This window comes from Macaca thibetana, chromosome 7 (genome assembly GCF_024542745.1).
Source record: "Macaca thibetana thibetana isolate TM-01 chromosome 7, ASM2454274v1, whole genome shotgun sequence".
NCBI classification, from domain to species: Eukaryota; Metazoa; Chordata; class Mammalia; order Primates; family Cercopithecidae; genus Macaca; species Macaca thibetana.
The window spans coordinates 89,463,118-89,490,602 of record NC_065584.1 but is presented as its reverse complement, the minus strand read 5'-3'; the positions used below and the strand labels follow the sequence as shown (position 1 = coordinate 89,490,602).

The following is a 27,485-nucleotide window of genomic DNA, read 5'->3' as shown; positions in this document are numbered from 1 at the left end:
CTGGTTTCTTCCTGCAACGTAAGCCAGCCTCAACACTCAAGCTGCCAAACTGGCTTTTTCAAAAACATTTCTGTTTTAACCCGGCATGAGCTCATCAGTCAGCAATGTCCGTGTGGATTAATAGCAGGCTAGAGAGGATGTGCCCTGGGCACCCCCACGAACCCTGTCCTTAAGTGTCAGTATCATCTTAGAAGCAGAGGCTGCAAAGCCACCTTCATCTTCAGCCTGCCCCATTGTCCTGGCACGACTGTGTTTTGACAGCAGACAGAGCTTTGGAGGACCTCAGAATGCAAACCCAGCAAATCACTTCTGCCATTGGGACCTCGCTGCCCACAAGAAATAAGATCCAGCTCTTTGCCACAACATGAAAGGGACAAGAGAATTACTGGCAAACACGGTTTTTAAAACTCCAACCACATCACAAGAGAGCGCCCCTTGCTCTCCACCTCAATATGGTTTCTGTGCATGTTCATGGAGCGTGTTCTCTTGCCGGCTCAGTGGTTTGACAGAGCTGGGTGTTTATTTCTGTGCTCAGTGTCTGGAAACAGATGTGGGGGATCCAGCAGCCCCTGGATGGCTTTCCTTTGCTGGGGCACCCAGGCCCCAGCTCTCCTCTTTGGGTGCTCATTTTGGGAGCTCCCAAACGGAAGCCCTCCCTATCCACTCTCCTTTTCACCCCAAGTGCCATTTCTGGGTCCTCTAGTTGTAAGCCCTGCTGTGCTGTTTTCCTGGCACTTTCCTGTCATTCTTTAGTATCTGAGGGTTATGATGTGTTAATTTCTCAGGGGACACATTTTTCTCTTAAAATGCTAAAGGAAATAAACTTAGGAGTGGCTATGGTTTACTCATGATTGAGCCACAATAACAAGTTGTTTAAAGGATGACTGTTTCAATATGTAGTTAGCACTTATACTCACTCACCTGCAGAATTTTTTTTCTAATAATTTCCCATCTAAACCTAGTCATGACCTGGGTTTTGCTCAGAGAAATTCCATAAAACCAACCTGGTAAATTCATGTTGTCATTCCAGTAAGCAAACTTGCTGAAGTTAATAATAAAAACAAATAGCAATGCTTGTTGAATGCTCGCCATGGATCCGGCTTGTTGTAGCAATGCTTGTTGAATGTTCACTGTCACCCGCTTTGTTGAGCTGTAGGATTTTTTATCTCACTTCAGAGATGAGAAACTGAGGCCCAGAGAGGTTAAATAACCTGTCCTAGGTCACCCAGCCAGGACTGGAGGCAGAATGTTGGCTCCATGTCTTGCACTTACCCTCAGTGCTGGATGTTGAAGTCCTCTCTTTTTCCATCCCAGAAAAGAGCGAAGAATAAACTCCTGGTTCCACTGACAGATATGCAGTTACTGTCTGGCATAGGTCAGTGTTAGAGGCCTTTTGGCACTGTTTGCAATTGCTAGGTTTCCCCTGGAAAACGAAAGTTCACGCTTGAGTGAAATCTATAGGAACCAACAGTAGAGTATACTTGATGTCACACTGGCCTGACTCAGTCCCTGAGCGGCAGCTGCTGGGGGCAGAACACACACCCCTAACCTAGACCAGTCCTGTGGTCTTCAGCAACCCAGTGCCCTGTCTGGGTCCCCAGGTGAGGATCACCAAGCCCTTCTCTGGTGCCTAACGGGAAGATGATGATAATCAGTGTAATCACCAGTGTTCTCATGTGAACACCAATCTAGCACTCACCATGGGCGGGCACTGTGGTTGGTGCTCTGTGTCCACTGACTCCTTTCACTCTAACACTGGCCCTGTGAGGTAGGAACCGTTATTATTCTCATTTACAGATGAGGAAATTGAGGCAGGGAGAGATTCCAGGACTTACCCAAAGCCCATTTACTTAACTAGGGTTCAGCAGATGTGGTTGCCTCCTAATTAGAGGGGGCTTGGTTCATTCCTGAAACAAAGGGGAGCTGGGGTAGCCCAAGCATCTGGAGTGGCTGTCCTGCAGTCTTTCCAGGCACACGTGTCCAGGAGCAGCCTCTAAAGGCCGGTTGCTGTTGTGGCCGGAAGTAGATGCCCCGAATTCAGCTGCTGCCTCACTGGGTGGCCTTGGCCAAGTCACTGGACCGTTAGTGTCTGTGCCTGCACCTTGAAGTGGGAATACAGTCACGAAGCTCAAAGGGTGAGACGTCGGGGAGTACGCTGGGGTTAAAGCCCTGGGCCTGAGGAGGGGCCTGGGTGAGACATTGGGGAGTGTGCTGGGGTTAAGGCCCTGGGCCTGAGGAGGGGCCTGGGTGAGACATTGGGGAGTGTGCTGGGGTTAAGGCCCTGGGCCTGAGGAGGGGCCTCTTCTTCCTTTGTCAATCATCACCTCACTCCACTGACTCTTTCACAAGAATCCAGCCCTGGGCTATGTGTCAGGGCGGCCACTTCCTGCAGAGGCGGATGACTGGCGGTTTCAGCGCTGGGCTCAACTGGGGCCACTTGTCTGAGGGACAAAGGGGTTCTCTTCCACCCAGGCTGGAAATAGAAAAGAATCCCTGCCATTGAGTGGCTGCACACTCACCCTGGGTAATCACCTCCCTCACCAGCAGGACAGTCTGCTCCCTTCCGACTCTGCATCCGACTCTGCATCCGGCCGGACTCTGCAGTGCAGGAGGGAAGGATTGCATCTTTGTGCTGGGGGCGCGACCCTTCTCGGCTTGGTCACTTTCCACAGCCACACTGGCCAGCCTGGCTGAGAAAGAAGAGCCTACATCTTCCCTTTCTCTTTTGTTCGAGGAGGGCAGCTCCCACTACAGCCACCCCAAAGCCAGCTAACCTTCAGAGAGCTTCCTGGGAACACACAGGCACACACGACCGGCCACATGGCAGAGGCCACTGTGCTACAGATGGAAGATCAGATGCCAGTGTGCATTCCTTCCCAGCACGGCTTTAAATCTGCCTTGCCTCCATGCATCCTTCAAAGAGGGTGCATGTCTATGTTCTGGCCCACCACCCCACAGCCCACTTTAGGTGTTTTGAAATAAAAGCAATCCTCACACTCAGGGACAGGCCTCACTTTACATTTGGTGTCATGCTTTCTGAAGAGGTACATCTGACTGTGAGGTCTACAGAGTGATGTCCTAGGACTGTGTTCTCTCCCCAACTTCCATCTTTAACAGCCTGACAGTACAAAAGAAAAGCAAATCATGTCCAAAACAGACATCATCTTGTTATTGCAGGCCTTGGAGACGATGGATACAGGGAAACCATTTCTTCATGCCTTTTTCATCGACCTGGAGGGCTGTATTAGAACCCTCAGATACTTTGCAGGGTGGGCGGACAAAATCCAGGGCAAGACCATCCCCACAGGTGAGCAAGGTGGATTATAGCTTATATTATAGCTTATATTATCGTCCCTTTGAGGCTATATCTTTTCATTAATCCAGAGCCCCTCCTGACTGTTTCCCCAAGTCACCTTTCCCAGCCCCACTCCCTCTCCAAATGGTACTGCCAATTCTTCTTCTAAGAACTTCACTTTTAAAGTTGAGGTCAAATCACTTCTGTGTATAATAGACAAGACTTGAATCTGGCACCCTTGTTGGTTTCTTTCTTGTCTTTTTATTACTTCAAGTTTCTAACCTGGATTAAGTGAGTGTATCCTTTCCCACCATGTAACCCTCCTCCAGATGACAACGTTGTGTGCTTCACCAGGCATGAGCCCATTGGTGTCTGTGGGGCCATCACTCCAGTAAGTATGGCAGCTTTTCTCAGTAGATTCTATGTAGATCCCGCCCCACTGCCCTGTGTCCTTTGGACTCAATTTCTGGTGTGTTTTTATCTGATTGCACTAGCATTGAACAAGCATTTTCTTTGTGGCATGGAACTCCATGTTTGAGGGCTGTTGAGATGGATTAGACCCCATTTCTGCTCTCCTAAGGCCAGCTTTAGGCATGCCACAGAAAGCACTGTGCATTCCAGCCAGAGTGGTCAGGAATGGCCAGAATTCCCAGGAAGGTGGTCTCTTAACTGAGCCTTAAAGATAAGAAAGATTTGTTCAACAACAAAAATCATTTTCCAAGGAGTAGGAATGGCCTAGGCAAAAGTGTAGAGGTGTCTGGGCTACTTGGAAGGGAACAGCAGGAAATCTGGTGGGGCTAGAGCTCAGGCAGGAGCAAAAGTGAGGAAGAGGGTGCACACACGTGGCAGGTGGTGTGGGCCAGCTTCCAGCAGCTTTGGCTGCCAAGGAGCCAGGACTTTATTCATTGGGCAGTGGGGATGCTTATAGGTGCCCCAAGAAATGCAACAGTGTTGCCTGTCTGTTTGGGACGCCTCTGGCCATTGCAACAACAGCCAGGCAGGAAGCTGGAGAGCCAGGTGGCAACATGAAGTGAGGGTTGGAAAAGTGTCCATGGCGGCAGGGAGGAGGACACGTCTTCAGCAGACGTTTTAGAGGGGGAGGTAGAACACATACAATAGCATCCTCTTTGCAAAGGTTACCTATTAGTACCACCCAGAATGCAACTTAAGAAGTGTTGTGCAGGAATGCAGTTCTGATCATTGCACACTCCTATGTTACCCCATATACCCCAAATCCAGACCATGAAAAGCAAGTGTCCTCCACAAAGGCATCACTGGGCACATGGGACAGGGTGGGAGGGTGGATCTGGGCCCCCAAAGCCCCTGTGCTCTGTCGCAGTGGAACTTCCCCCTGCTGATGCTGGTGTGGAAGCTGGCACCCGCCCTCTGCTGTGGGAACACCATGGTCCTGAAGCCTGCAGAGCAGACTCCCCTCACCGCCCTTCATCTCGGCTCTCTGATCAAAGAGGTGAGACATCCAGAAAGAAAATATCACGTGTTCTTGGTAACATTCCCACTCCTAGGAACCAGGCCACCATCACGAGATGGGACAGTGGCAGACTGCTGGCAATTGAGTGGGAAGGGAATGACTCCCAATGTTTTGCTTGGCGACTGCACGTTCTTTCTCCTGCTTGTGGCCACTGAGCTGGAGAAACTCCATTCCTCCCAGTGGTCCTAATGAGAATGCTTAACTCTTATTATGGGCTCAAACCTATGGTTGAGGACCCAGTGGTTTGTCTAGAGAATTTGCATGGGGGTCAACCAAGAGGGAGCCAAATATTTGGGAGGTTCTCTGGGATTTGCATTCTCAGTTTATGAAATGGTCTGTTTTTCTCCTGAGGGGTGGCCTTGCCAGCTCCAGCTGGGCGGCTGCAGCTATCTGTTTGCCGGGTCCCTGCTAATCAGTGCCCTCTGCTCTGAATGCAATCTCTTCTCCCTCAGGCAGCCAGAACTTAGGGAAATAGAGGCCCAAAGGGACACCTCCTTCCAGACATACCTTTTGTCATTCCATCCCCAGGTTGTATGGAGCAAAGATTTAGAGAAAGCAACAGAAAGCAAAGAGGGACAGAAGGAAAGATCCTTTCCTTTCTCTTCTTAGTCGGACTGATATGACTGGGAGGCAGGTCCATGGTTGCTTAGAGGCAAGGTGGGAACAGCTGGTGATGAGTCAGTTTCTCGCTTTCCTTTGGTGATGTGGGGCATAATTAAGTCACACTGGTGAGACTTAGGAATTTGAAAATCCCAACTGTTAAGAAACAGTGCCTAAAAATCTAAAGACTCAAGCACCGTGCCTAAAATCTTGACCTTCTGAAATAATGTGTTCTAAGTAAGCCTCAGGACAGGTGGGGAAGAGTGTCCTCCACCTCGTTTGTTTTTCTTGCCTGATAAAGAGCCTTAGTATATGAAAAACACGAGGCATGAACATGAACGAGGTGGCAGTCCCTGCCTTCCAGAAGGGCTTGCTCCAGGTGAGACTTAGGTTGAACAAGCAAAGAACTTTAAGGGAGTGATACCTTGTCACCATTTGGAACAATACCGGATCTGATTAATAAATGAAAACTGGGCTGGGAGCAGTGGCTCATGCCTGTAATCCCAGCACTTTAGGAGGCTGAGGCAGGCGGATCATGAGGTCAGGAGATCGAGACCATCCTGGCTAACACGGTGAAACCCCGTCTTTACTAAAAATACAAAAAATTAGCCAGGCATGGTGGCGGGCGCCTGTAGTCCCAGCTACTCAGGAGGCTGAGGCAGGAGAATGGCATGAACCCGGGAGGCGGAGGTTGCAGTGAGCCAAGATCGCGACTGCAAAAAAAAAAAAAAAAAAAGAAAGAAGAAAAGAAAAAAAGAAAACTGAAGCTCTGGGCAGATGTTTTGCAGGTGCTTCTGATCCTGGGCAGTGGGTTGTGATCAAGCTGCCCCTCTCCCCTTAACACATACACACACTCTCTCTCACACACACACACCCCCCACCAACATGGAAAGGTGCTATGCTACAGGTGGGCCATGGCCACCTTGCAGCATAATGACACATTTGCACTGCACATCACTTTGGGATGGGGTCCCCCCGGAAGGAGAAGTGGGCATCTCCCCTTGCCCAGCCTGCACACTGGGCTGGCAGTAGGGGGTAAAAAGCCCAGGTCAGCTCCTAGGGTGCCCAAGGGCAACTGCATCTGGGTCCTGGGTAAATCCACCCCGGCCCGGGCTTCCCTGGGGGATGTGACACAGCCACAGCTCTCTCGGCCCAAATGTGGATCCATGGTGGGTGAAGTCCGTTCTTCTTCAAGTGCTATCTTGGTTTCTTCCCAGGCCGGGTTCCCTCCAGGAGTGGTGAACATCGTGCCAGGATTCGGGCCTACAGTGGGAGCAGCAATTTCTTCTCACCCTCAGGTCAACAAGATCGCCTTCACCGGGTCCACAGAGGTAACCCTCCTCACGGGGTGCTGGTGAAAGTGAAAGTGGCACTTTACTTGACACCCGTGAACTTTTCCTTTGACAGGCTTTAATATGGTTCGTTTTTCTTCTAAATTTGACCATGTTTTAGTATATAACAACCAGTTTCAAAAGTCACTGGCCTGGTTTCCAAAGTAAATAAATATCCAATAGAACTCAGAAGCCTTAGAAGAAAAGATTGAGAGATAAGATAAAGTAAAAATGTAAAATATTCATCTGTCAAACAACACCATAATTAAGATTAAGAGATAAATAACAAGCTCAGAGAAAAATAGTTGTGATGCATGCAGTGCTCCAAGAATTTATATCCATCATATGTAAAGTGCTCCTACAAATCAATGAAAAAAAAAAAAAAAACTGAATGGTAGAAAAATGGGTAGTTCAGAGAATAGAAATACTAAATGCCCAATAAGCTTAAACTAGTTTGCTGGTAATCAGGAAAATGCAAATTCAAACAAAATCAGACTCTCCTTTTGCCTGCCAGTTTGCTAAAAACTGAAATGATACTACTGAGAATATGGGGAAGCAGGCACTCACCGACACTTTCCCTAAGATGACGGTGTTTTGGTAGCACTCACCCAACATTTATAAGTGAAAAACTTTTTGATTCAGAAGCTCCATTTAAAAAAAACAAGCTACTTAAAGAAATTTTCTCATAAGGCTTCAGGGACATATTTTCAAGGATGTTATGTTCATTCTATGAAATGTTTTACAGCCGTTACAACAAGGAAAGCTGTCCATGATCTATTGTTGAAGCACACAACAGCAAACTGTAGAAAATTACCTACAATATGATCCCATTCATAAAAGTGTGTGCTTGTAGAAGTAGAAATTGTCTGGAAGGATTCCCAAGAAATCATTACTGATTGCCACCTATGGGGTGGGCTCAGGGGCAGAGCGGGAGGGAAGCTGAAGGCTTTCTCCCTTTAATTTACATACATCTCTGTGTGGAATTATTTCTAATGAGAAAGTACTTCTTCTGTACTTAAAAAAGAAAAAAACATCGACTGCAATCGGTGTCCCCATCACCCTCCTCAGTTAGTCCAGCCCTAATGGATGCCGTTACTCTCCTTGGGGACAGACATTGTCCCTGTGGATGGATTCCAGACCTCATTCAGCCATCACCCATGAGCTTGCTGATGTTTAAAATGCACTTACACCTTAGCTTTGGAGAAAACAGTCTCAGACCCGAAAGAGCCCAGGCCGCCCCTTGCTAGCTTCTGGCTCTAGGCCTCCGTGTCTGTGCTGGTCTCTGAGGGTCTTCCCAGCTCTGAAGTTCACGGTGCTAGGCTTTACTTGTTGCCCTAGATAAGTCACCAAGTCATGATGGGCCAGCCCACCCCTCCAGGGGTGCGGTGGGCAATGGGAGAGACCCCGTGGGGGCGTTAAGCATGACTGGTGAGTGGCTCTTCTGCTCATAGTGCACCCCTTCACTCCCTGCCTGTCTGCAGCAGCCTCAGTCTTACAGTGTGTTTCCAGAGAATTGGCTCCTTCTCATCCTGAAGGCTGGCTGCCCCCGCTACTTCTCTAACACTTGGAGGTTCCCTCAGATCACACCAAAGAGCCACACAGAACCACCTCCCTATTGGGCTGTTGGAATTTCAGCTGTTTCTAGTGAGGGGTAGAGTCACCCCGTGGTCCCTGAAGCCCTTCACAGACTGGCTGGACCAGTCTTCTGGGCTCAGAAGGACGGGCAGCAGGACAGGTGAGCAGGTGGTGGCCCTGTTTTCAGCCAGCTGTGTGGGCTCCTAGAGGCTCCAACTCCCACCTGTAAGTGGAGCAGCTCAGACCAAGGATCCCAGGATGTCGTAGTCTAACATGGGAAGAGATGCTGGCAGACGGGAGGAGATGCTGGCAGAGGCCAGGAGAGTGAAGTGACACCATCGGGGCCTGGAGCGCCTGGGCAGAGAGCGAGATGGTGGCAGTACCACCCAGGCTTGTCCAGAATGTTCGCTGATGTTTGCATCTGGGCCAAGTTCAGCCACATCCAAGGTACATTGTGGTCTGTGTTCTGTCCTGGAGGTTGGAAAACTGGTTAAAGAAGCTGCCTCCCGGAGCAATCTGAAGCGGGTGACGCTGGAGCTGGGAGGGAAGAACCCTTGCATCGTGTGCGCTGATGCTGACTGTGAGTCTCTGCCTCCTGGGCTTTGCTGGGGCTTCGGGGCACCCATCCATCTATCCCCACTTCCTGGCCTGAATTCAAAACCAACTGAGAGTAAGATTCATGCACACACAGTGGGGATACTTCCACCCTGGGCATCCCGCCCACAGTCAGCCAGCCGCAGACAGGCAGGTGGACATCAAAATGCCAGCTTTACTTGTAGTAGAAAGCTGCCTTCTACTGCCAAAATGACATGGCTTGAGTGGCACCTGAGAGGCCGCCTGTTTCTGCGCCTCCACCTTAAGTTTACCCGCCTGTTCCTGCAGAGCTGGGGTCACGAGGAGCAGGTCTGACTTCTCCTCCAGAGCCCCTGGGAGTAAGGGGGAGGGCAAGTGCCGCCCACTCCCAGTCATTCATTCTTCTCACTTCCAAGTCACATTTCCTAGCATATGTTTTAAGATCCCTGAAGAGTGGAGATGCTTTTTCCTTGTGTCTCAGATGTGATAAATCAGAGGAGGGCAGTAGCAACTGATCCTTCAAATTACCCTCTTTGCCTGGTTCTAGGCCTGCACCCCTGCCCTGGGAAGGCAACCTGCCCAGCAGTTTGGGGGCAGCTTGTGTGTTGCCAGAGCCAAATGACACAACATTAAAATATATGCTATTGTTGGTTGCCATGTCCACAAGAGGGAAGAAAGGGCTGGTCGGGCATTCATTCGCCCTGCTGACAGCGTCAGCTATCAAAAGGTGTGACTTCCCAAGTGCCTTAAAACACCTTTACCTTAAAGAATAACCTCCCCCACCTGTCCACTGGTGCCAGAAATTCCTGTCATGGAGAACAAAGCCTTTCATTTCACACTCAGATAAGGTTGGTATTGCAAATATCTCTAAGAAAAATGACCCTGGCACAATTTCTTACTAAGGCGTAGATAACTGATATCAGTTCCTTTCTGGCAGCTGGCTTTCACAATGGGAGAAAGGACAGGAGGAGGAAACAGGCTCTCAGGAAGGAAAGGGGAGCTGGGTATGAAGACGGACTGCCCATTTCTTGCTTGGGTTAGTGTTCCAGCAGTTAGTGTGGAAGCACCCGTTAGTGCTATGAAAAGCAAGTGGTTTTTGGAGCCACATGGAGTGTTTCTGGCACTGTGACTCACATTTGGAGTCCCAAACAGCCAAGACTCCTGTTTTGCATTCCTGTGCCACCATATCTGGATACTCCGCCTACACTGAAATTCATCTTCTTCCTCTCGGGAGGAAAACTGCAGCTAAAGCACAGGAGTAATTGTGTTTGGGGCTTGATTTTACTTACAAGGGTCATAAAAACATGCCGTGTAGCCACCTCCTACTCCTCATCAGGGCAGTGCCAGTCCACAAATTACATCCTGACATAACCAGCATCCCAGGCAAGACATCAAGGGTAACAAGCCACCATTCCCCTGCCCCTTCGCCTCACCCCTAGCTCCATCAGGAGCAGGAAATGAGTCTGTTATTTTGGAGGAGGGTCCGTTCCAAGTTGGGACCTGGCCCAGCCAGCTGCAGGGGTCGAGAGTGCAGAGAGGTACCCCCAAACCTTGTGGTGCGGTCCTGCTGCCACTGAAACTTGCACAAATGACTCAGCTAGATAGGAGCAGCCTCCTTCTCAAAGCCAAGGGCAAAGTCCCTTGGAGCAGCCCTGATGGAATTGGAATGGATCACCTTCCAATGCCCAGAGCCACTGCCAGCCTCTATGCAAAAGAAAGCTGCATTTCTTAAGCAAGCAGTAGTGCAGGGGGTTGGTGGTGATGAAACCAGCCAAGGGTTGAACACTAGAAACCCCTCTGTAGATGTAAATGACATCCCAATACCATTCTTATCCACTAAGCGTGTCCCCCAAGATCTTATTCTCTAAACGCCCTCTAGCTGGGTTTGAATAACTGGTTTTTAGCTCAATGTCAGCTCTACAACTTAGAGTCAGACCTTTCAAGTCACGCACATAATGTTACCTTACTTAATAAGACCCTTCTTTTACTCAAGGTGGAAAATTTTGGCTTCTTTAGAAGTTTCGCCAGTGGGCCTACATCAATAATTACCAAAGTTTATTCTATAAAACATTAGTCCTCTAGAAAAAGGGGAGGGGAGGGTTACATAGGCAAGTGAAATGAGGAATGCTATGATTCTCTGGACTTATTAGCATATTAAAGGTACTGAGAAGTCCTGCAGTCAGGGAATTGATTTAACCCCAAACTTGGTGGACCCCAAAATCCTTTCTCCCTTCCTCTCTGGGAAAGTCTGCAAACAAAATTAATTTCTGAAATGCAGCCATCCTGGGGCCTGTTTTCTTGTGTAGGCAATTAGAATTGCAGCTGTCGCCAGTCCTGCTTTAACGACTTAATCGCTTCCTCTCACTCCGCCCGCCTCCCTCGCCCCGCCCCCTCCAGTGGACTTGGCAGTGGAGTGTGCCCATCAGGGAGTGTTCTTCAACCAAGGCCAGTGTTGCACAGCAGCCTCCAGGGTGTTCGTGGAGGAGCAGGTCTACTCTGAGTTTGTCAGGCGGAGCGTGGAGTATGCCAGGAAACGGCCCGTGGGAGACCCCTTCGACGTCAAAACAGAACAGGGGCCTCAGGTAATCCCCCTGGTGTGTCTAAACCCATGGTGCTTGTCTAGGGGATGAAGCAGGCAGTCCCATGGCCACGGCCTACAGGATCCCTCTCCATGGAAGGAACACTGACATGCCCTACCCAGGAGGCTTTCTTTTCTTTAGAAACTGATCAGCAACACAATCCCATCAGGTCCCGGGTCAGGTCCTGGGGACTCATGGAAGGGGGCAGGACACACTGAGGCATGGGAGGAGGGCACTGTTCCCAGGGCAGAAGGCCATCTGCCTGCACCCTCCACTCTCCAGGATGGTCTCCCTACAGAAAAGGGGCTGTAGGCTGGCTGAAGGCAGCAGAGTGCAGGCAGGGTGTGGCCTGGTGTCTCAGTCGCAGCCCAACGCCCTCAAGCCCTCGTGGGTTACAGGACAAGGTGAACCATCAGAAACCAAACAATACCAGATGGAGAGAGCCTGGGGCATGAGAATGTATCTCCAGGCAGTAGGAGCATGTATCTGGAGGCCGAGTTTGGGAAGCCAAGGACAGGATGAAAATGATCATAACCACGAGATTTAATATCCTCTTTAAAAGGGCACATCCTGTATCACTTTCTTACTAATTATGAAGTGAAGCAGATGGATAAATATTTAAAAGAGGGCAGCCTGACCATCCCATGCATTATTGAAATGGAGCTCAGCAGCTACTCACTTTGCTTTTAGCCAAAGTCCTGCCCCAGCCACGAAATTTCAAGTCACATGTCTGTGACTTCTCCACTTGTGTCTATCCCAGGAGGCTGCCACTTCCCCCACTGTGACAGCGTTGCATGTTTACAGGGGAGGCTGCTGTGGATCTGAGCTCAGATATGGCCCTGGGCTTTATGAAAGTCACAAAAATCCTTCCATGCCTCAGTTTCCTCATCTGGAGAATGGGGAGTAATCAATGAATATTATGAGAATTTCATGGCACCTAGGAAGTATTCAATTGTGGACAGGTTTTATTTTTAAAGAGGAGGAAGCTTTAAATGACAGGTTCTGCAGTCTAGGTGGCAGTGAGTGTCTGTGCATGACATCAGGCTGTCCTGTGGGGATGCCCTGGCTGGGAAAGAAGGGAGGGCCTCGTGGAGGAGGGGTGGGTTTCTGGTCATTAGTGCCCACCCTCCACTGGCCCCAGCCCACACACTCCGATGCCACGTGACCCTGGCAGAAAGCACTTCTTCCTGTGGCTAACATTCCTTCTCCTCAGTCATTGCCTGCCCAGCCTCTGCCCCAAACCCAGCAGTCAGTGACACAGGTTGTCTAATGGCCTCGGTTGGATTTCAGATCTGAACGCAAACATGACCACAAGTCATTATGGAATCCGCTGTGATTTTTAAAGCTAATCCAGAATCAGTGGGAAATGTGTGAACTGATCCCCATACGGAAGAAACTTTTTTACCCCATCGTTATTTGTAAGTCTCTTTCCGTGGCTCTTTTCGTGGCTTATGCCTGATGTCTCAGTCTTGACTTTTGAGGCCAGATACACCAATTTCTTCCAAGAGAACAGATGGAGGCAGAATGGGTGCTGATTTCATCAGTGCATTTATGCCACCGCTCAAAGTCCTTTTGAAAGCTCACTAAAGCCGTCTAACCTCAGCATATTATTTTAGCATGCTGTTAGCATTTTTTTTTTCTTCCAAAGTGCTTTTTCATCTACGGTAATAAGATTTTACTCTGAGAGGACTTACAGCTGTCTAAATAGTCCTGTCTGCCTCATGCCTGTAAAACAGCTAGCTGACCTAGATCCGGGTCCACGGCCGGGCTAGCGCTCACAGGAATGCTCCAAAATCATTCAGGTTTATTTGGCAACTGAGCAACGAGGCATATAAACATTATGCAGGCCACCTGGCCAGGCAGGATCCGGCAGTGTCCTCCCGGCAGAGAGCTGAGCACAGCCTTGAGCCAGTCCTGTGGGGGCCATATTTCCCTGTTTCTGGTGTTGTGCCCTGCCGCGTCATCTCACTTCCTGGCAGGTCTCTCTTCCTGTACTGTAAGGCACCAGCTGACATTTCATGGAGGATTATTAGATTTAAACAATGTGTTCCTACAGACTCTCCAGGGAGTATTGAGTTTGGATGTGTAGGGTTTCCACAGGGACCCAGCACTGCCTGCAGGACAAACAGGGTCTTCCAGATGGCATATGCCCAGCAGCCAGGGAGGACCTGCAGTTGGGTGAAGCCCCTGTGGCCCTTTTGGCCCCTCAGGGAGAACAGCAGTTCAGCAACATCTGGAACTGTTAACCTGAGACTTGGTTCACCCAGAGAGAAGTTGAGAGAACCTTGAGCTCTTCTGGGATCTGTTGCAAAGCTGTTTTTGTTACATTTATTTTGTTACTTGTTTTTGTTACTTTTTTTGAGTGGAGTACACATAAGTGGGTCAAATCCCAAAACGCCTAAAAAAACATCTACAGTGAAAGGGTTCCCGCCCCTCCCGCCCCCATCTTTGTACACCTGGTTCTTAACCCTTCCTCCCATGGGTATCCCCAGTTCTTAGCTCCTCATGTCTCTCTCTAGAATGTTTTCATGTGTATACAAGCAGATATGAATGCAAGTCCTGATTGCCTTTGTTATTTTTACACGAAAGTTACCATGATAGTATATTATCTTGCACTATATTTATTGTTCCCTAAAAAAAAACTTGAAGAGCTCTTTATACCAGTCCATGGGAACCTGCCTGATTCTTTTTCACGTGTGTACAGAATTCTGCTGGATGAAGCCACCAGAATTTCAGTAACATCTTCTGATTAGCATGTGGGTATGTGCAGTCACACACAAGGCCTCAGAGTATGTAATTTCACACACACACAAGGAGATCCTTGGGACAGCTTCCTCAAACTGGGTTACTAAGTGGGAACACATTTGTAATTTCCTTAAGTGTTGCTGAATTACCTTCCATAGAGGCTGACCCAATGTGTATTCCTACCAATATTCTAGAAGCTTGTCTATTTCTTGACCCTTTCCAACAGAATATGGATTTTTTTCCCATCTGAGAGTTAAAAATGGTATCTTGTTTCATTTTAATATGCATGTACCTCTTACAATAAGCAAGAACATCTATTATATATTTAAAAACCATTTGTATTTCCTTTATTATCAAATGTGCATTTGCTTTGCATATTTTTCTTTCAAAATGTTGGGCATTTTTCTTATCACTTCTAAGACCTCTTTACATACATAGTAGAGAGATTAGCTTTCTATGAATATGACTTGTTAATATTTTTTCCAAGTCAGTTGTTTTGCTCTTTGTTATAATAATTTTGCTGCCCTTCTCGCTTTTTTTTTTTTTTTTTAACATACTCAAAATTATACATCTTTTCTTTTTTGGCTTCTGCATTTTGAGTCATAAGAAGGCACTCCAAGTTCGCAGAAGTCTCCCACATATAAAACATTTATGGTTTTGTTTTTCCTGGTTATGTCTTTGATCTATTTGGAGTTTGGCCTGGTATAAGGTGTGAGGTATGGATCTGAGTTAGTATTTTTAAACTGGGTCCATATTTCACGAGATGATTGGTCAAGTGGCATACATGGTTTATGCCCTCTCTCCTGCTCCTCCAGGACAGACTGTCATACAATCGCACCACTGGATTTGCTTGTTTTTCTGTTTATGATTATTGGAATAAAACCAGTTTTCCTATCTAAAAGTCCCAGCTAAAGTAAACCTAGTAAAGCTTTGTCTCTCCTAGCCAAAGAGGAGGGAGACCAGCCACAGATCATGATAAAGGACAGGATTCCCATAGATTTCAGGAAGAAGGCCCAGTGGAGGGGGCAGAAAGAGCGTTTTCCCCCTTGAGCAGTCTCCCAAAAGGGTGTGCTTTTGACAACTGGTCAGTAGCATGTTCACAAGCTGTGTGTCAGGCTGGTGGTATAGGGCAAACTCCAGCCAAGGAGACGTCTAGACAAGATAGCAAAAGGAAGAATCTTTCTCATGAGCTGTTCCCCACTAACCAAGGAGCAGCCCCTCTGCCCAACCTGGAGTTTCATTCTGCTTTGTCCCCAGGGGTGTTGAGTAAGGTGGTTAGCTTTTCTTCTCGCTTCTCTGCATCATAATAGGAGAATTCCAGTAACTATAACCCTGAGTCATGGTGCCAACTGATCAGGGCACAGGGTTGCCAGGTGATACATGGCACCCAGGTAGACATGAATTTCAGATAAACAGTGAATGCAATTTTAGCTTAAGTATATCCCAAATATTGTTTTGGGACATGCTTTATACTAAAAAAAATTATGTGTCATGTTTCTGAAATTCAGATTCACTGGGCATCCTGTATTTTTATTTGCTAAATTTGGCAACCCGAGTAGAATGTAAAGAGTTGGGAGAGGAAAGAATGTGACCATTTCAGACCTGTGTCACTCATGGACTAACTTTGCTGCATGGAAAAGGGAGATAGAAGTGTAAATAAGTCCCAAACCTCCAGAGGACGAGATGAGTCTATCTCCCCATCTCTCCCCTGCTCCAAAGAGTCCAGCTCTGTGCATCAGAGGAATATTTGCCTGCAAGGCATGTTAGTTACATGGATCATGACTTGCCAAGAATGTGCAGAGGAAGGACGGCTGATCATGTTGAAGGCCACTGAAAACATGAGATGGCAGCCACTGCCCAGAAGGAAGCCAGGCTGCGCTTTTTGTTTGTGTTTTGCAGATTGATCAAAAGCAGTTCAACAAAATCTTAGAGCTGATCGAGAGTGGGAAGAAGGAAGGAGCCAAGCTGGAATGTGGGGGCTCAGCCATGGAAGACAAGGGGCTCTTCATCAAACCCACTGTCTTCTCAGAAGTCACAGACAACATGCGGATTGCCAAAGAGGAGGTGCAAGGGGGTTGTGGCAAGACTACGGCCTGCAGGGCCTTTCAAACAGAAGTCCTTCCCTAGGGCCCAGGGATCCCAGAAATCCTTGTGATCTGAGCGTTTTTTTGTTTTTGTTGTTGTTGTTGTTGTTGTTTCTGTGTGGTCTTTCCCCTCTCCTTTGGGGTCCCAAGGGAAGCCGTTTTGTCCCTGCTTCTGGTGAACTCCAAACATGATACAGCAAGTACCTTGTTTGTTCTAGCTAGTTTTCACTCATGGCTCACCCTCTCTGGGGAGCAGCAAGCCCTCTCTGATCTAACACACCGGGTCCCTGAGTCAGTCATGCAACTGCAGGTGGAGAACTGTTGCCACCTGTGGGTTTTGCCAGGGATCAATTCAAGAACCTGTGGATTCAGGGCCCAAAGCCACCTTCAGGGCCCCCCAGACTAAACTTCAAGTGTTCACTCAAGGAACATGTCACAGCTGGAATTCTTATTGACATTTTCCACCACGGATGTCTTGGAAATGAGGGAAATTAAGGAGACTCCCCCACTCCCATAAGAGTGTAAATATTTGTCTTTCAACCCCGCTTACACTAGATGGGAACTGGTTCCCCCACAGCATTTGTAAGAGGAGAGCTGGATCCCGGGAGGTTAGACCCTGGACATGGTCTTTTGGGGCACATAAAAGGATGAGTCCCTGCCAAGGGCTTTCCGGGGCAGGTATTTTAGAGGTGTCTTCCTCGAGATTGTTATGTGCGGTGATGGCATAAAGCTCAGCTCCTTAAACATCCCTGTGACGAGAGGTCCTGGGGAACTCGGAAGGTATTTTGGCAGGCCAAGCACCATCCTGCCAGCTTATAATTACGTCTAATATTGAATCAATTACAAGCTCCCTTCAAAATCACCTTTAAATGTTCAAGCCTTAGTTCTTCCATTTCCTTTTCTCTGCTATATCACAAACTGTGGTGAATATTATGCCATTTCTTTCTCTGGTAATTATTATGGAAATGTTCTAGGGTATCTTCATTGGTTGGAAACACAGCTCCAAGAGGTAGGAGCACAGTCTTACAAAGTGCCTGCAAATATCCTTCAAGACAACTCTCAAAAAAGTTACCTAAAGGTTTTGTCTTCTGTGCATCTATGGGTTACTCCAAGACCCTCTGGCTGGGTTTCTCAGAAACCCTGATGACAACAAGACATCTTAAACACAACATACATTTTTTGTTATTATTTTTTATTTTTGTTTCATTTTAATCCTTCCCTTCAGTCTTCAACGGTAATGCAGCTAAAGAAATGTTTGGACGTTCTTTCTTCTCTAATCATCATTTTTCATGCATGTGTGTGCTCTGGGTATATGAAAAACGTGTAAAGAGAAGGAAATGCTTGCTCACAGCATGCATTTCCATTCAGTCATGCCTCTCATTGCCATTCTTGCAATTAATCATAGATTTTTGGACCAGTGCAACCAATACTGAAGTTCAAAAGTATCGAAGAAGTGATAAAAAGAGCCAATAGCACTGACTATGGACTCACAGCAGCCGTGTTCACAAAAAACCTCGACAAAGCTCTGAAGTTGGCTTCTGCCTTAGAGTCTGGAACGGTCTGGTAAGTTGACTGTGTGTGTATTTCAGCTCTCCTGAGTTGCTTCTTGCTAAGTTCCTTATTTTTCTATTAACTGAGAGTTTCTCATTGTTTACATTGTATATTATGTACCAAGCACTATCTCAGTGCTTCCTTCCATCCTCATGACCACCTGCTGAGGTAGGTGCCATTATGTCTCCATTTCATAGATGAGAAAATTGAGGCACAGAGAGATGAAGTGACTTGCCCAGAGTCACACAGCTAGCAGATGGCCGACAGGGCTCCAGTGCCTGTGCCTGTGACCCCTGTGCTGTACTGCCCCTCCAACTTTGTTTTCCATTCTGATTCTAAGAGCAGTTCATGCCCATCTGCAAAATAGGGATACTAGTCCCTGCCTCATCAGTAATTCTGCAGATGATGTTTTGTGATCCCCGTTTTAAAGATTAATGAATTGAGGCTCAGAGAAGTTGAGCAATAAGCCTGGAATCATATAACCAGGAAGCAGGAGAACTTTAAGGTCAGATCTGTCTCATTTCAAAGCTAATTCTTATTCCTCTACACCCTGATTTTTCTTTCTTTCTTTCTTTTTAATTAGATGGAATCTCGCTCTGTCCCCCAGGCAGGAGTGCAGTGGCACACTCTCAGCTCACTGCAACCTCCACCTCCCAGGTTCAAGCAATTTTCCTGCCTCAGCCTCCTGAGTAGCTGGGACTACAGGCACACGCCACCATGCCCAACTAATTTTTGTATTTTTAGTAGAGATGGGGTTTCACCATGTTGGTCAGGCTGGTCTTGAACTCCTGACCTCAGGTGATCCCTCCATCTCAGCCTCCCAAAGTGCTGGGATTACAGTCATAAGTCTTCATGCCTGATCCTCTCTTCTTTTTTCTCCCCTTATCATTTCATTCCTATCCCAATGAAACACACTCTGTACTTGAGGATTTCCAAATGTTGCTGATGGGAAGAATGAGAAGACAAAAGTTGAGAGCACCCTGTGTTTTCATCATGGAAGCTTTGGCAAAATACTGTTTATTAGTCAATGCCCTGCATTGGGGGCTCAGTGGCTGCAGTGCCAGGAGCCAGGGGGTCTTCTCCAGATGACTCTGAACTTTCTTCCATTATTTTCTAGGATCAACTGCTACAACGCCCTCTACGCACAGGCTCCGTTTGGTGGCTTTAAAATGTCAGGAAATGGCAGAGAACTGTAAGTGTGTCCATCATTCTGAGCCTGCCATGGGCTGAATACAAGATCCACTAGATTTGCAGGCAGTGACTCAGGCTCCAATCTGCTGACCACCCCCCTCCACCGCCATCCTGCTTTGTCTGAGCCAGCTGTGTCACTCTAGGGCTAGTGGGGACCCATCTCTTCCTCTCTCCCACCCACCACCCCCACCCTTCCCACTCACTTCCCCAGCCTGCCCCTCTCCAGGCCTCAGCTTTTGTGTCTGCCCAGCACCCATCATGCTGGGGACGTTCAGTGGATACTTGACAGAAGCTCCCTGATTGGGGACACAGGCAGAACTGAAAAAGTGTACTTTTTACCAGATGTGGGGTGTCATTATTCACACAACTCCCCACTCACAGCAGTGAAGACACGTAAGGCTGACCCAGGTAAGGCTCCTACCTGTTGGGTCCTTTTTTCTGAGCCTAGCAGGGGCCCTTCCCAGCAGGCATATGACAACACCTCCTGCTGGGCTTCTGCAGCCCTCTCAGTACATGCAAGCCCACTGCAAATCCCTCCACATGTGTGTGCAAACCCACTGCAAACCCCTCCACATGTGTTTACAAACCCACTGCAAACCCCTCCACTGCATGTGCAAACCCACTGCAAACCCCTCCACTGCGTGTGCAAACCCACTGCAAACCCCTCCACTGCGTGTGCAAACCCACTGCAAACCCCTCCACTGCGTGTGCAAACCCACTGCAAACCCCTCCACTGCGTGTGCAAACCCACTGCAAACCCCTCCACTGCGTGTGTAAACCCACTGCAAACCCCTCCACTGCGTGTGTAAACTGACTGCAAACCCCTCCACTGCGTGTGTAAACCCACTGCAAACCCCTCCACTGCGTGTGTAAACCCACTGCAAACCCTTCCACTGCATGTGTAAACCCACTGCAAACCCCTCCACTGCATGTGCAAACCCACTGCAAACCTCTCTGCTGTGTGTGCAAACTGATCCATACTTCCTTTTTTGTCCTGCCTGCTGGGAAAATGAGTTCCCTAGGTTTAGATTAATGGGTGGAACTTCTTGTGTCTGGCCCAGGCCCAGAGCATCCAGGGAGTGGAGATGTGTGGTTTCCAGCCGGACACTATCTTCTCTCCCCAGCTCAGGATTTTATTAGCCTGTGTGGACAAACATTTTGTAGGATCAGTGTTCCCAAGGAACCATCTGTGACAACACCCCAGGTTCCTGGGACATCTCTAGGGATCCAAACTCTTCCTTTTATTTCACCAGTGTGTCCTATTTATATACAAATGTACTCCCTTGTACTTGTTTGCACTTCTTCCAGTGGGAACAGACTCTAACGCTTCCCCTCACCTTGGGCCTTGGTTGGGGCCTTTTTGTGGCTTTCTTTTGAGATTCTTAAAGATGCTATGAAGGGATGGGCCTGGCTTCCATCCCTGAACAGATGCTCTTGACCAGTCTATGTGGAATTGGGGTCCTGTCCCCCTCCCACCTCAGTCCTACTTTGTAGTCCATCCCTGACTCTCGGCAAATACCCCAAGGCGTCTGCACATGTGAGTGAAGCCTGCCCATTAGCCTCCCCCTTATCCCTATGGCTGGCTTCCTCTTCAGGGGACATCAGTAATTCTTGGCCATGAAACCCCTTTGCAGAAATTGCATTTCCTCCCTCTAGTGGCCTATTTGTATTTGAGTTCTGTGAGCCCCTGCTTCATCACTTCTTACACCTGCCCCTCCAGGGACAGGCAGCCGGGGCTGGGGTCACCAGTGTCCCCTCTTGGGCCCTCCAACAGCAACAGTACTGGCAACAGCTGGGATTTGCTGAGCACAGACTCTGCTGCAGGCTCTGTTGAGCTCTCTGTGCCTGTTCATACCGTCCTCACACCCATCCATGAGATGGGTCCAGCTGCTTTCAGAAGAGAAAATGGCACAGGAAGCTGGTAAGTGACAGTCAGAAATGAATGCTGGCAGCTTAGTCCTTGGAGCCACCGCAGTGCAGGACCTTGCTCAACAGGGGTCACCCTTGTCCACCACCTGTTTGTGAGGCCACCCAGGGCTTGCGTGGTCATTTATCCCCTTTCATCTGCTGCCTTCAACCAGCTGGGTCATTAGGGCTGGGGAACCTAGACCCCACACAGTCCTCCTCCCAGAGGCCAGACAGAGCCTCACCCCACAGCAAGAACTCCAGTCCCCAAAGCAAATGTCCCTGGGTATAGAAGCTGCAGGGCCCCCAATCCCTGGTGTGTACGGCTTTGCACTGGTGATTCGCCCTCATTGCAGCCTCCCCTCTTGCCACCCTGACAGTGCTTTTGGCTCCTTAACACCCCCTCGCCTGGCACAGAGCAGGGCTCGGGGAGGACTCACTGAACACAGCCCATGTATCCTCCTGCCAGTTAGCCACCATCGGGACTTTTTTGAATGTCTGTTTTTTAGACCCTTGGCCTATATTTTCTCAAGGCTTTTGATAAAATATTTAAAAATAATTCACAAGGAGCCTAGAAACTGCCTGGAAAACCAATTTCTGTTTTCAGTTGTCTCTAATTAATGTCTTCATGTTGCAAGAAGTTCCCCTTTTTTAATGCTGGAGCGTCGTGCGGGGGATTCCATGGTTTTCCCCGTCCCCGGCCACCTGGACTGGGCTGGCTTCTGGCCGCCCACCCACGGGTCCCTCCGGGAGCTGTTTCTGTGCGGGTCTCAGGATGGAGCCTGAAATTCCTCTTCCTCCTGGGCGCCTTTCTTCTTAATAAAAATGATACAGTAACCAAAAAATCTACACAATAGAGATATGGAAAGTCAAGGCTTCCCTCCCTGACCATCAATCCAATTTGTTAGAGGTAAACGTTGTTCCATCATTCATTTGCTCATTCTTTCTTTTATTCGCTTGGCAAATATTTCTTGAGTATCTTTGATTCACCAGGCAGGATGCTAGGCTCTGAGCATATTGCAGTGAACAGCACAGCCACCAGTCCCTGTGCCTCCTGACATTCTGGTGAGGTTTAATAGGAGTAAGGCTGGGCTCACGGATAGCTTTGAACTCCAAAGTGGATGAGACTGGCTGAGAATCCATGTAGGAGATGTTCCACTGGGTTGAATAAGAGCAGCAAGAATTTGAACCAGGACAGCAACTTCAGAAATAGAAAAAATGAGAGGAGCTATGTATTTATTCTTAAAGGAATGCTTTAATACTAATGCATGTGTCAGTTATGTGTTAATTCAATCTGATTTTATCACTTTGTTTTCTTTTCTTTACTAACTTGAGAAATCATTATTGGCTTTGAATTTTTACAATGCGACATTGTATTCTCACTTTTTAAAGTGTATTGTGCATTTTATTTGCATACAATGGATTTATATATGTGTGTTCTTTTCTGTTTTCAAATGAAATGGGAGCAAGCTACATTTTGTTATTGAGACTGGGTTTTGGATATCCTTCCATTCTTTTTATTGATGATCTCCTATGAGGAACTTTTGTGTATTTTCAAGGGGTTTTGCTATTACAAACCATGCTAATGTACTTCCTTGTGTATACATCTTTATGCACTTGTGGGAGATTGTTTTCAGAATAAATTCCTAAAATTGAGTAATCTGCCACATGAAAAATGGGCTTACCACTGTTTTGGTTACATTTCTTTAATCATGATGGTGTTGAGCACCATTTTCACACTTATTGGTAATTCGTATTTCTTTTTCTGCAAACTATTCCTGTCCTTTGTTGATTTTTCCATTTGGTTATTTGTGTTTTTCTTGTTGGTTTGCAAGAGCTCTTTGTATATTAAGGAAAATCACACTCTGATCTTCACACAGTGTTGTAAATTTTTTTTTCTAGTTTGTCATTTGGGAGTTTTGATGGAGTCTCTGCTCTACAAAAGTAGAATTTAGCATTCTGTTTATGGCTTTTGTATTTTGTGTTATATTTAGAAAAGATTATAAAATAATTCACTTATTTTCATGGGTTCTGCAACTATTTGTTTTAGAAAATGACCTAAAAATCTCAATGGCACCTAACATTCATTTTCTGCCTAACACATAGTAGGTGCTCTATGTGATTATCTGTAATTGTTATAATTACAAGGAGGTGATGGTATTCCCATTTGATAGTTGATGAAGTTGAGGCTCAGGGAAGGCAAAGAACTTACCTAAGCAACATAGTTCTAAGCCAGTGGTTCTCCAACTTGAGTATGCATCAGAATCACTTGGAGAACTTGTTAAAATACAGATGTCTGGGCCCCATCACAGAGTTTCTGATTCAGTACGTTTATTAGTTTTTTATTGCTCCTACAAGAAATTACCATAACATCAGTGGCTTAAATAACATAAATCTATTATCTTATAGTTCTGTAGGATAAAAATCTGACACAGGTCTCCCTGAGCTAAAATCAAGGGCTGCATTCCTTTTTGGAGGTTCTCAGGAAAGAATCTGCTTCCTTGCCTTTTCCATCCCCTAGAGGCTGCTCACATTCCTAGGCTGGTGGCCCCATCCTCCATCTTCAAAGCCAGCACTGCTGCATCTCTGAACCTGTTTCTATAATCTCATTTTGCTCTGCCTCTTCTTCTGCCAGTTTTAGGGACCCTTGTGATTACACTGGGTCTATGCCTGGATGATCCAGGATAGTCTCCCTCTTTTAAAGTCAATTGATTAGTAACTTGAATTCCATCTGCAACATTAATTCTTTACCACGTGGCCTAACGTATTCACAGGCTTGGGGGATCCGATTGTGGATACCTTTGGGGAAATCCTTATTCTGCCTACCATAGTAGAGCTGGGGGAGGCCTGAGAATCTGCATTTCTAGCAAGTTCAGAGATGAGGCTGATGCTGCTGGTCTGGGGACCACACTTTGAGAACCATTGGTCTAAGGGAGGAGATGGGATTCTGTCACAAGTCATTTCAACTCCAGAGACTCCAGTGACCACCTCTAGCTTCATCTCTTCCTAAACAAGCACACATTTTTCTTCACCTGACAGCAGATCAAGCATTTAGAGGGATTTAAATCTCTCCAAAGCTGCCTCTCGGGTCTTGGAAGGGAAGCTACCCTGAAGACAGACCATGGTGCCAGGGAAGGATCACCTGAGCCCTGAAACATTTAAAGAAAGGAACTACATCAAGGATGTGAACCCAAAGGCTGTGGACTCCCCGTGTCCAGTCTGTGCTAATGTCTGCTTCCCTCATGCCCCCTAGGCTGGCCTCACTGTCTGACAACTGGTCCCCAGCTGTGCACTCTGAGGCCAACTTCAGGCCCTTAGTGTTCTTCCCTCTGGTCCTCTGGCCACATCCCCAGCCAATGGCTTTGGGCGTCTGCCTCTTCTGTCTCCTCTTCAAGCAGCTCCCAATTGCCATCTAAAAGTTATAAACCCAGTGTAATTTCTGCTCTTCCCTTGTTCACACTCACCCCTCCGTCCACCAGGCCCTCTCTTTTTGCTCTCTATTGCCATCCCAGGGAATTCACCTCTTTATTTTTTTTTAAATCCCCTTTATTCTCCAAAGGTAAACCATTAGTCCTGGCTATTTCAAAAGCATCACACACAAGAAAACCTTGATATTTACATTTAAGTCACATATGCAGCTATTGGCACTTACTAGTGGTGTTATAGTCCTGGCTATTATTCCATGAAGTCGTCACATTTTGACCTTTTGCATAAGCCTCCAATGGCCTGATGGAATGATGAAGCATCAGAACAGTTTCTACACAAAGGCTAAGGAACGTGCCCATTTTGAATTTTCCTCTTTTCTGTGATCACAGAGGTGAATATGCTTTGGCCGAATACACAGAAGTGAAAACTGTCACCATCAAACTTGGCGACAAGAATCCCTGAAGGAAAGGCGGGGCTCCTTCTTCAAACATCGGACAGGGGAATGTGGCAGATGAAACGTGCTGGAGAAAAAAATGACATGTCTGACCTTCCCCGTACACATTCTTCTGGAGGCTTTACATCTACTGGAGTTGAATGATTGCTGTTTTCCTCTCACTGTCCTGTTAATTCACCAAACTGGGGATGCCCATATGTTGTCTGTGAAATCGCAGTCCTGCCTCGGGAGGGAGCTGTTGGCCATTTCTGTTTTTCACTTTAGTCCAGATCCCGGAGACAGTGAGATACTCAGGGCGTTGTTAACAGGGAGTGATATTTGAAGTATCCAGCCATTGCTTAAAATGCTTTGCCGAATCTGACTCCAATAAGAATGTGGGAAAAACCCCCTGCGTGTTCTGCAAGCAGGGCTCTTGCACCTGTGGTCTCCTCAGGGTGGACCTGCTCGTAGAGCAAGCCACGCCTCTTTCCGAGGTAAAGGTGGGACCAATCCATGGGAAAGGACTCACAGTACGTTTTGGTTTTTTGTTTGTTTGTTTGTTTAAAAAAAAAAAAAAAGGATTTCATGGTGAGAAACTTTTGGGAAGTGCATACCGTGGAAGGATATCAGGGTCTTTGTGGATTGCATATTGACATTGACCGTGAGATTCAGCTTCAAACCAATACTGCCTTTGGAATAGGACAGAATCAATAGCCCAGAGAGCTTAGTCAAAAATGATATCATAGTCTACCTTAACCAAGGCACTTTCTTAAGCAGAAAATATTGTTGATATTACCTTTGCTGCTAAAGATCCAATATTCTAACACCACAACAGCATAGCAAATCCTAGGATAATTAACCCCCTCATTTGACAAATCAGAGCCGTAATTCGCTTTAACAAATTATGCATTTCTATCATGTTCACTAATGGCTTACGATAAGTCTATATAGTCTTCTTTTTCTCCAGTTCTGTTACCCATTTTAGATTAGTAAAACATACACAACTGGAAAGACTGCTGTTATAACACAGCCTTGTTATTTTTAAGTCCTATTTTGATGTTAATTTCTGATTAGTTAGTAAATAACACCTGGATTCTATGGAGGACCTGGGTCTTCATCCAAGTGGCCTGAGTATTTCACTGGCAGGTTGTGACTTTTTCTTTTCCTCTTTAGGTATCCAAATGATGATGTGCAATGTCATGTTTTAACTTGGGAAACTGAAAGTGTTCCCATGTAGCTTCAAATACAAAAACAAATGTATTATTTGGATACTTTTATGGTTACTAACTAGTACTTTCCTGATTGGGAAAGTGGTGCTTAAGTTTGCAAATTAAATTGGAGAGGGCAATAACAAAATGAGGCCCCGTATCAGAACCAGTGTGTGTATAAGGAAAACCATGTATAAAATGGGCCTATCACCCTTGTCAGAGATATAAATTACCACATTTACCTTCCCTTCATCAGCTAACACTTATCACTCACACTACCAATAACTTGTTAAATCAGGATTTGACTTCATACACTGAATTTTCAGTATTTTATCTCAAGTAGCTATAGACACTAACCTTGATAGTGGTACGTTAGAGGGTTCCTATTCTCTCATTGTACAATAATGTCTTTAATATGAAATGCTACATTATTTATAATTGGTATAGTTAATGTATCTTTTTATAGTTGTAAGTACACAGAGGTGGTATATTTAAACCTTCTGTAATATACTGTATTTAGAAATGGAAATATATATAGTGTTAGGTTTCACTTCTTTTAAGGTTTACCCCTGTGGTGTGATTTAAAAATCTATAGGCCTGGGAAGTCTGATCCTAACTGCAGATCGTGTTCCACAATGCAAAAATGATAAAATAAAGTTGGATATTTGAGACACATTATGCTTTTTCATTTAAAGACCAAACTCATTTGAATTCTATGGCAGGCCTTTCTCTTTCTGAGACCTGTACAAAATGGCTGATATTAAAGCAGGATCAATAATGTAAGCATAAAATTACATTTACTCTGTCAATTGGGCCCAGTGCTTTGCCTGACTCTGAAACCCATTTCTGTGGGCTTGGGTTGACCAAGCAAGGAGCTGGGCCTCAGAGGTTCCACATCATATCTGGCTGAGTTTCAGCTGTCATCTAAGCTGCCTGAGTCTCCGTTTATCATAAAGTGGTAATGATGTCAGTGCGGGAAATGGTGGGGAGGACCGCATGAGGATTGACAGACAGCATTGTGCCCCTGACTGTGAGCACAAGTGTCTGTTTTTGTCACCTTTTCCTCTGAGGATCTAGAGAAAGGATCAATTTGGGTTTCACTGACCTCAAGTTTCTAAAGCTTCTAACCAAGAAGCCTCAATCACCACGTTGGGAGCTGACACTGACACTGGATCAAGATCATTGGTGGTACTGGGGTATGTTCTTGAAGCTCAACCTGTGCATTTGATGTAGAAAGCCCAGATCACTTTGATGTGGGTGGCAAAGCACCACCTCTTTAACAAAAAAACTTAAGGGAGGCTGGGATCAGATCTCTCGTAAGATACACACTTATGTTAAGAGAATTTAGACACATTATTTAGAGACATCCCATTTCTCAATCCAAATGCGAGCAGAAAACTATAGGAGAAGGATATTTTCCCTCATTTGGTGTCCCGGAATGTGACTCCCTGAAGGGAGCCATTCTGGGGACAATTGGAGGGTGTAGTGTGCGTGTGCACA

At 46.7% G+C, this 27,485-nt stretch overlaps 1 protein-coding gene across 2 annotated transcripts in view; it reads left to right on the top strand.

Moving 5' to 3' along the window:
* ALDH1A3 (aldehyde dehydrogenase 1 family member A3) overlaps positions 1-26,656 on the top strand; it is a 36,251-nt gene extending 9,595 nt beyond the window's left edge. Inside the window, exons 4-13 of one of the 2 annotated variants that reach the window (XM_050799746.1) lie at positions 3,178-3,307; positions 3,625-3,686; positions 4,635-4,763; positions 6,602-6,715; positions 8,768-8,870; positions 11,261-11,445; positions 16,087-16,251; positions 17,677-17,834; positions 18,940-19,014; positions 24,734-26,656. In XM_050799746.1, the coding sequence (XP_050655703.1) occupies positions 3,178-3,307; positions 3,625-3,686; positions 4,635-4,763; positions 6,602-6,715; positions 8,768-8,870; positions 11,261-11,445; positions 16,087-16,251; positions 17,677-17,834; positions 18,940-19,014; positions 24,734-24,806 (1,194 nt within the window). In that variant the 3' untranslated portion in view covers positions 24,807-26,656. Of the gene's footprint in view, positions 1-3,177; positions 3,308-3,624; positions 3,687-4,634; positions 4,764-6,601; positions 6,716-8,767; positions 8,871-11,260; positions 11,446-16,086; positions 16,252-17,676; positions 17,835-18,939; positions 19,015-20,733; positions 22,225-24,733 lie in introns of those variants that run through there. The other variant, XM_050799745.1, reaches the window with a different exon arrangement.
* Positions 26,657-27,485: the final 829 nt, after the last annotated feature.